General features: G+C 58.8%; 1 protein-coding gene across 1 annotated transcript in view; it reads left to right on the plus strand.

The window, feature by feature from the left end:
• The window catches only part of RCOR1 (REST corepressor 1), a 138,567-nt gene extending 130,071 nt beyond the window's left edge, over nt 1–8,496 (plus strand). Inside the window, exon 12 of the mRNA XM_072840027.1 lies at nt 121–8,496. Within this exon, the coding sequence (XP_072696128.1) occupies nt 121–135 (15 nt within the window). The 3' untranslated portion in view covers nt 136–8,496. The remainder of the gene's footprint in view (nt 1–120) is intronic.
• The last annotated feature ends 1,063 nt before the right edge of the window (nt 8,497–9,559 follow it).

A 9,559-nucleotide genomic window follows, 5' to 3' on the forward strand; every position in this document is an offset into this window, starting at 1 on the left:
GCTTATGGTTGCAACCAAGTTGAGGTATGTGAATTCATAAAAGTGGCAGCGGTCAGGGGCTTAAATCTCAGGTTCAGTGACAGGACCTTTTTCCCCCATTAGTGGTTTTTCTCTTTTCAGCGTGACCAGGCTTGACACCTGGATGCTGCCCTGCGCGGCCCTGGACCGTGGCGGTGAGGAGGCGGGCCACCGCCTTGTCACCTCTGGGCAGCCGAGAGTGGATGCGGCTCTGACCCCAGCAGCTCCGAGCGGTATGACGGACGCTCTCCGCCCCACCAGCCGCTTCTGCGGGCTTCTCTGCAGCCAGAACGCAGGATCTGGCCAGAGAACTGCCGCCAGGACCTGACGTCCACGGCCCGCGTTGCCTCAGCGCGGTGACCGCGGAGGGGGTCCCTCTCTGTGTCCGGGGCCGGGGGGGCGGGCACAGGACGCCCGGGAGAGGTCCTCGCCAGGCCGAGGGCAGCCAGTGTGCCGTCACCACCCTCGGTGTCACAGGGTGGGTGATGCCTGAGTGGCACCCAGGAGGGGCGACAGAGGACCCCCCCGTGGGACCTGCAGAAGTGACGCACGGCACCGACAGCACCCAGGCTGTCCTGCCAGGAGGAGGAGGAAGGGACACTGGTGTCCCCGCTGGCGTCTGCCAGGATGGGGGCCAAACGGGCCGCTTGGGCTTGGCCTCCGTGGCCTCAGTGGAGTGACCAGCACTGAGGGTGCCAAGGGGCGGGCTTCTAGAGGCTGGGGGGTGTGCGGGGAGACCCAGCACGGGCCCCCCCGAGGGTGCTAGAGGGAGCAGGGCCTCCCCTGCCCCGGTCTCAGCCGGGCTGCAGCAGGTGGAGCCCACCGGGGGTGCAGGGCTGTGGGTGGGGGGCCACCCCGGTGGGCCACACTGGGAACAGCTGCCAGGGCCCCGGCACTTGTGGTTCCGCGCTCCTGTCCCCTGGAGTCCCGCTCCGAGTCCCACCCTCCTCACGCCCTCGGCGCACGTGTGTCGTCCCCACTGGACAGTTCCTGTCGGGGGGAGCGACCCCAAGAGCACTTAGCGACCTGTATCTGGGGAAGGGGTGCGGCGGCACCAACCCTCCTGGAGGCCACCCCGCTGCTCGCAAGCGCCCGGACCTCTGTGCCCCGCGCTGATCCCCTGGAGCTCACGACCCCCGGACCCTTCCAGGTGGCCCAGTTTCTTTCCTTCTCGGCAGTTAAGCCCACGGTCGTTGACCCTGCGGCTGCGTCGTGCTTGGAGCCCCCTTGGGGGCCGGGCGAGCTCGCGGGCAACCCTGACGGACCCTGGTCCGTCCCCCAAGGACGCCTCCCAGAAGCGGCCCCTTCCTCTGGGCCTTCCCCCGGCCGCTCTCGCACCAAGCTCCGCCCGTGTCCCCAGTGCCTCAGAGTGGCCCGTCCTGGGCCCTTCCTGCCCCTTCTCCCAAGTCCTTGGTGTCTGCACGGCTGTCACCGCGTCAGAAAGCCCGGCGTCCGCGGCCTCTGGGCCCCCTCCTCGCGCCCCCATCACTACTGCCAGCCCGGCCACAGCTTGGGCCCTTTCCGGCCACTCCTCCTGTCCCACCATCCCTCCTCCCTCTCCCCTGCTCCTCGTTCCACGGCCGTAATCGGGGCTCTTGCCTGCTTAGAACAGTCTGTCATCTAGAGACCTGGGCCCTGTGTTGTGAGCGTGACGTTCCTGCACCAGGGTCGCTGTCCGTGCTCTTCTCTGCCGCCTCCCCCACCTGCCACTGCCCCCCACGTGCACTTCTCTGCACTTGGCTCTTGGTACTGGACTATCAAGAAACGGCTTAAAGTGGGTATTTTATTCTTTGAAATCAGCGATGCAGGTGGCAAGGAAGGTGGTGTCGCCCACGGGCAGCCTCCGGGCTCTCGTGCGAATCACCGTCTGTGTGCAAGGAACACGCCGCATCCCGCTTTCTCCACCTGATGCACATGGGTATAAAGTCGCCCCGTCCCGCTGTTGGCTTCATGGTGGCCTGGATGTGACTGTGGGACTCACCTGTACTGGCATCAGCGGGCGGGCGGAGTTCGCGCGTTGCGTGGACAGACCAGGGCGACCGCAGCACATTCCCCACGCGCCAGAGCAGGTGCAGAACAGATGTCAAGGGTTGGACTTTCTGGGTCAAAAGACCTGTTGATGTCACACCAGACACAGACCCTAATCGCCTCCCAGAGACGACGCAGCAGCTTCTCCCTGCACTCCTGTCGCCCTTGTGCTCTCCCAACACTGGGGTGACCAAGCACCTGACTGAGGTGTTTGCGGAGCAATTCGGGGCCCCAGGTTGTCTGCGCAGGCGCCGGCGCCCTCTAACCTCCCGCTCGCCGTGGGCCCACGGAGGAGCTCTGCCCGAGGGGTCTGGCGATTCTCCTGCGGGGACGACCCTGTACAACGAGCTCTTTCGCACACGGTGGCTCCTGGCACTTCATCGATTGAAAATAAATTTGGCAACAACTGAGTCTTACATGGTGGATAATCGTGTAGCAAATTGTGATTTTTAGTAATAATTGATTTACTGAAGATTGCCTTGCCCCCCAGGACAAAATATGCATTCTCTGGTTTACTGCTCACAGCAGCCTTCGGGCAGGGACCAGCCTCCCTGTTTCCCAGGACAGGCCGAGGCTGGCGCAGTTGGGCCTAGACGGGCCGCAGCGGCTCCACTCCACCGGGCGGCCTCTCTAGGATCCAGGCTGCGGGCTCCAGTCCTCGCTCGGGGATGGCACCTGCTGCGATCGCAGTCACTCCCCCAGCCCCGCAGGCCCGGCCCCTCACCCCAAAGCCAGGGCGACACCATTCAGAGGGTGGCGGGGAGCTGGGCTCGTGCGCAGAAACTTCGGTCTTGCCGGGATGCTTGGTGGGAGACGCCTGATGAGCGGCCGGTCCTTTCATTCTGCCGAGACAGGCCTTAGTGGCATGGGCACCGCTGGCCCCTCGCTCTTCCCGCCGTCGGTCCCCGCCTCGTCCCACCCCCAGACCAGCGGTCACCCCGTGGTTTGGGGCGCCTACCCCAACCGTGCATCTGCTTGCGTGTTCACCTGCCGCTCACCGGCACATGGTTCTTGCAGTTAGCATGTTCCGATTCAGTAAAACAAACAACCAGTTTTCTTCTACACGCACTGTTCTAGATGGCCAGCGACCACCGGCGGTCCCCTGCCAGAGAGCCCTGCCACAGCGTTCGGAGGCTTGGCCGACTGCAGTCACACAGGTGGGCCCCGGTTTTGAGAGGAGGGAACCGAGGCCAGCGAGGTGAAGTGACTTCTGCACGTCACTTGCTGCTCGGTGGTGGGTTGGAGGCCAGGCCGTGGGTCCTGCTGCCGTAGCGGCTGCTAACGGGGACGAGCTAGGGCTGGGGACCTGGGGTGCCCTCCCTGCAGCCCCCCAGCCGGTCCGGGTTACAGGCCCGAGGGCCACTGCCAGGCTGTCCTTCCTGCTGGGGGCGGGCGCCCTTCCTGCAGATTACGACCAACAGGTTGGGGATGGTCCAACGGGCCGCCTGTGATGGAGCACCTGGGCCTGGGCCTGCGTGGTGCCCTGGGCTGACGAGCTGGACCAGCCCTCCCCTCCGCTACGACCTGCCGGTCATCCCTCCTCCGTGGCCCTGGGTCCCGAGAGGACTCGCTGACATTCGTGCGCCTTGTCCCTTTGCAGACCCCTACAAAACCGCCCACATCTGGGCCTCCCGGTCCCTTCCTCAGAGTCCTCCCAGCTCCTCCGCAGCCCTGGGCCTCCGAGCCCGGGACCCCATGGGTGCCCAGGGTGCCACCGAGCAGCCTCCTCAGCAGGGCCAGTGCGCGACCGTGCCTCGGTCTGGCCCTGACCACTTACGTGGCCCTAACGACACCTGCTAGGGACACTGACAGAGCAGTGGCCCTCGGGAGTCGTGCCCCGGGCGCCCCTGCGTGTGTGGAGCCTCCCCTAACCCACGCGGGCCCCGCGCCACGCTGTTCAGGGAAGCCGGCGAGCCTCGCGGGAGACGTAGGGATCAGCCTCTCTTGCTGTTGACAACTCAGCCACCCTGCGAAGCTGCCTGCGACAACCACGGGACAGCTATCCGGACACCAGTGACCCGGCTGACGGCACAAGGCCCAGGCCCGTGAGAGGCCGGCGACCCTGGGGGAGCCCTCGGGAGACCGCATGGTGACCCAGTAGGCCAGCAGCACTGTCCAGACGAACCCGGGCCACCTGCGGTCCCACCGGAGCGAGCAAGTGGAACGGCTGCCTTCTGAGGCCTCTGCTGTGGGAGCGGCGGGGCCAGGGGCATCAGAGAGGGCGTGGGCTGCAGAGCTGGGCTGGCTTTGGGTGCCTGGGGTGCTGCTCGGATCCCCAGCTCTGAGAGGCGGGCCACAGGTCCCCTCCGGGAGGAGCTGCCTCGGGCTGGCAGTGGGAGTCCCCACAGGGACACTTGGCTGTCGGAAGCACCGGCGGCCCCTTGGTGCCACCCCCCTGGGCCCCCAGGCCAGACCGCAGGACTCCAGCCCTCAGTGGAGCATATTTATTGCGGGGAGGCGGCTGCTGGGGCTTCCCTGGCCGTTGCCCTCACAGCCTTCTAGGCTGGGAAGTGTGGGTCCTGCTGGCTGACTGCCTTTCCCATTACGGAGACTCCGGACCGAGATGCTTCTTCCCCTACCGCCCCGTCCCTTGTTCCTTCCACCCACCCACCCACCTCGCCTTCCTGCTCGAGCCTGTGTGTCCCCGGAGCATCTTCTTCCAGCCTGTGAAGCCACGTCGGGCCTGGCTAGAGCCTGGGGGTTTGGATCCCATCCCCAAATCACTGTGACCTTAGGTAAGCTTTCGTTCCTCTGCCTTCTCTTCCCTCCCTGGGAAGAAGGGGGCACTTCCTCTTTCTTTGGGTGACCTGGTGGGGAGGTGGCTACCAGCTGCCTCCCGGACTAAATGACAGGCATTTCCCCTGCTAACCTGGGCTGGGGCTGCAGGGCAGGAGGGGGCTGGGGATGTCCCAGTCTTTCTGGGAGCAGCCAGCAGGTCCCATGTCCCTATAGGCCTGTTCAAGCAAAGGGCCAAGGGCCAGCATGCTCTGCACAGCCCTCGGGCACCCCTGGGACCCAGCACAGGGTGGGGAGTGGAGCTGGGGCTGCCGTAGAGGCAGCCAGCCTGAGCCCGAGGCCCAGCCCCTACTGCATGAGGTTGGCGGAGTCATTCAGTCTTTGGGAGTCGAGGTAAAAGGAAACAGCGCTGGGTTCACTTGGTTGTCAGCGGGTATTTCCGGGCCCGCGCAGTGTGGCGCCGGGAGAGTGACCGAGCAAGGCAGGTGAGGCCCCTGTCCCCGAGCACTGCCAGGGAGACAAAGAGAGGGACACCCACACAACCAAGATAACCACAGGCTTCCTGTGATTGGATTAGTTGGCTAGGCTGGGACGGACCAGGAGGTAACCACTGGCCCGTCACATCTCTGCCCAGAACCTCCTTCCCTGCGTGGCATCGGGAAGGCCTTGTCAGGAGACGGAGCATAATCCACCACAAGCCCGACTTTAGCACTTAACGGGTTAGCTGCCAAATGGCTCCAAGGCTCCCAGCAGTGGGAGGGCAGCCCTGGGTGTGGGGCGTGAAGGCCAAGGCCAGTGCAGCATGGCCTCGGCTAGCACGCGGAGCTGCCCCATCTTCCATCCCCCCCACCTCCCAGCCCAGCGTGTGGTCTCTGAAAGCCATTTCCCAATAAAAGGAACAGGGATCTCTGGAGGAGTGACTGGTTTCAGATATGGGAGGAAGTGTACAAGGAGAGCCTGAGGGCCTTGTGCCAGGGCCCAAAGAGGCACCCAGAAAATAATGGGGTATCCAGAGGACATGGAGACCAACATAAAAGGCCTCCCACTGGCCTCCCACGGACCAGTTTGCCATCAAAGCAAAATGACTGATTGACACGCAGCCAAGAGAAGAATCCAAAAGTTCATGATGATAATACACCACCCGGGGATCACGCCTGGAGCCCAGAGAGACCACATGTACTCATTTCCTACCCAGACTATTTCAGGACACTCCAATCACCGGGGGCAAACATTCCTTACAGGAGGATTGCAGCTAATCCACGCAGAAGGACATGAAAATTACTAATTCACAGTCTGCTACGAAATCACGGACCTAATCAGAGATCATCAGTGGCTGCCAAAACCATCAAGTAGACGGGATGGCAGGAGAGAGCTTGGGAACGCTTCAGGCTGACCCGGAACCTACCACCAATGTCAACGGTCCTCAGAGGACTGAGCAGAGTAGAAGCAGCAGGATCTGCGTCTCCACCTGGACATCAACTGCACCAGCAGAATCTGCCTGACGTCATTATTTTGGAAATCTGGAGCCTACTGAAGCCTTGCAATTCCCAGGGCAAGTCTTGGACGATAAACGGTGATGACAGTCCATCAGTCTCAGCTCGCGGCACTATAGCAGATACCCAGCCCATGGCCGGCGGCCGTGTGCCCGTTCCTGGAGCTGCCTGGGGCAGCAGGAAGCCTGTCCTCCAAAGATCTGGATCTGTGTCTTCATGCAGAGGAGTAGACACGGAGGCAGGTGGGCTTTATTGCTGCAGGCCCCTCCCCCGGAGCTGAAGCAGCCTCCAGGGGACTTAGTAGCCAATGTCTTTCTTACCCACCCCCACCTTCCTCTTTTTCCCCTTGGGATCCAGACATTGGAGACCAGGACCTATTCAAAAGCAAATGCACATGTGGAGGACATGAGAAAGTCACTGCACCTGCCCAAGGGGAGATGCGGGCCCGGGAAATGTCCAAGGAAGCCTTCAGGTTATACTGAGGCTGGTCCCTGGCACGAGGAGGCCCACAACCATAACAAAATAACAACAGTGGCAAAGGTCGAGGAAGCCGAGCCCCCATCACCAGTTACTACATTATTATTCAACTGTCCAGTTTTCAGCAAGAACAAAACACAAGGCATAGAAAGAAATGGTCCATTCAGAGGAAACCCTAGGCCAAGGGAAACCGTCCCTGAGGAAGACCAGATGGCGGACCTACAAGACGAGGAGGTTAAGACATTTTAAAGATACTCAGGGAACTGAAGGAGGATGAGGGAAAAGTCCAGAAAACAAGGTATCACTCAAACAGGAACCGCAGTAGGGAGAGGAAACACTCACGAGGGGAGCGAAGTCCAAAGCTGGAGGTACAATACCAGAAGCGAAGAATTTACTGGAGGGATTCAGCAGCAGGTGAAGCACGCAGAAGAATCAACAAATTCAAAGATGGGATATATTGAAACAGCCAAGTCTGAGGTCAAAAAGAATAAAGCCGGGGATCCCTGGGTGGCTCAGCGGTTTAGCGCCTGCCTTTGGCCCAGGGTGCAATACTGGAGTCCCGGGATCGAGTCCCACATTGGGCTCCTTGCCTGGAGCCTGCTTCTCCCTCTGCCTGTGTCTCTGCCTCTCTCTCCCATGTCTATCATGAATAAATAAATAAATAATCCTAAAAAAAAAAAAAAAAAAAGAAAGAAAGAATAAAGCCTGATGGAAGGGAGCAGAGCCTAGGGGACCATCAGATGAACAAGGTACAGACGGTGGGAGTCTCAGGAGGAAAAGAGGCCAGGGACAGGTTATCTGAGGAAGTAACAGCCAGAAATCTCCCCAAGTTTTAGGAGAGATGCAAATATAAACACCCAGGAAACTCAACGAACCCCAAATAAGATGAACTCAGGGACCCTCACGCAGACACGTCATAACTAAGCTGTCCAAGGCCAAAGAGAGTCTTGAAAGCAACAGGAGAGAAGCAAGTCACCACATAGGAGGGAGCCTCCGTAACACAAGCCCGTTTCCCCGCGGAAGGCAGGGGCCAGCGTATCAGAGGGCTAAAGCAGCCCTACGCCGGGAAAGCTGTGGAGAAAGGAAGACCAGCAAACCAAAAGCTGAAGGAGTCTGTTGCCGGCGGACCTGCCCTGCACGAAGTCCTCAAGGGGATGAATGGCAGGGCACTGGGCGGCAAGGCGAAGCCCTGCGACGAAGCGAAGACCTCAGCAAAGGCAAATGCACAGGCCACTATAAAAGCTACTCTTACTCATAGTAAATGACACTGGTTTGTTGCTCCACTTTTTGTCTTCTCCATGATTTAACAAACTACCATCTTAAAAAGTCTAAAAGCTAATATTATTGTGGCTTCACTTTCTATTTTTTTTTTCTGAATAATTTAGAAGACCCATAGGTTAAAAGAAAAACAATTACTGGCTTAAACTTTTGGACACACACGTGTAAAGTACACACATAGTGTCTATGTGACACTAAGAACCGAAAGAGGTCAGGGCAGCTGCCAAGGAGCTGGGTTCTTGCATGTTATTGAAGCTAAGGTGGTCTAAATTCAAAGAAAACGTACTAAGAAATGAGGGGGAATATATTCCACCACAAAAAAAAAAAAAAAATCAAGTAAATGCAAAAGAAGACAGTAGCATAGGAAATGAAGAACGGTCACCTGTAGGAGATACAGAAAATGGGGAACAAGATGCCAGAGGTCAGTCCTTCCTTGCCCTGGACTGCCCACGTGGGAGGGAGTCAACTCTCCAGTCAAAAGACACAGGTTGGCAAAATGGATTTGATTTTTAAAAACAATTTTTTTTAATTTTTATTTATTTATGATAGTCACAGAGAGAGAGAGAGAGAGAGAGAGAGAGGCAGAGACACAGGCAGAGGGAGAAGCAGGCTCCATGCACCGGGAGCCCGACGTGGGATTCGATCCCGGGTCTCCAGGATCGCGCCCTGGGCCAAAGGCAGGCGCCAAACCACTGCGCCACCCAGGGATCCCGGATTTGATTTTTTTTAAAAGATTTGTTTATTGGGACACCTGGGGGGCTCCGCGGTCGAGCACCTGCCTTCAACTCGGGTCATGACCCAGGGCCCTGGGATTGAGCCCCACATGGAGCTCCCTGCTCCCCACATGGAGCTCCCTGCTCAGCCCGCTTCACCACCACCACCACCACCACCACCCCCAGTGCTCCCCCCTGCTGGTGCTCTCTCTCTCTGTCAAATACATAAATAAAGCCTTAAAAAAAAAAGAAAGAAAAAGATCATCCGTGCAAATAGTAACCACAACAGAGCAGGGTGGCTGTGCTCAGACAAAATATACTTTACTTTTATTTAAAAAAAAAAAAAAAGATTTTGGGGGGATCCCTGGGTGGCTCAGTGGTTTGGCGTCTGCCTTTGGCCCAGGGCGCAATCCTGGAGTCCTGGGATCAAGTCCTGTGTCAGGCTCCTGGCAGGGAGCCTGCTTCTCCCTCTGCCTGTGTCTCTGCCTTGCATGCGCGCGCGCTCTCTATCATAAATAAATAAATAAAATGTTTTAAAAAAAAGATTTTATTTTTAAGTAATCTCTACACCCAATGTGGGACTCAAACTCACAACCCTGAGATGAAGAGTTGCATGCTCTACCAACTGACCCAGCCAGGCACCCCAGGAAAAAACAGACTTTAAATTAAAAAAAAAAAAAAAAAAAGGGGGATCGCTGGGTGGCGCAGCGGTTTGGTGCCTGCCTTTGGCCCAGGGCGCGATCCTGGAAGACCCAGGATCGAATCCCACGTCGGGCTCCCGGTGCATGGAGCCTGCTTCTCCCTCTGCCTATGTCT

The sequence above is a fragment of the Canis lupus genome, chromosome 9 (genome assembly GCF_048164855.1).
Source record: "Canis lupus baileyi chromosome 9, mCanLup2.hap1, whole genome shotgun sequence".
Lineage (NCBI taxonomy): Eukaryota > Metazoa > Chordata > Mammalia > Carnivora > Canidae > Canis > Canis lupus.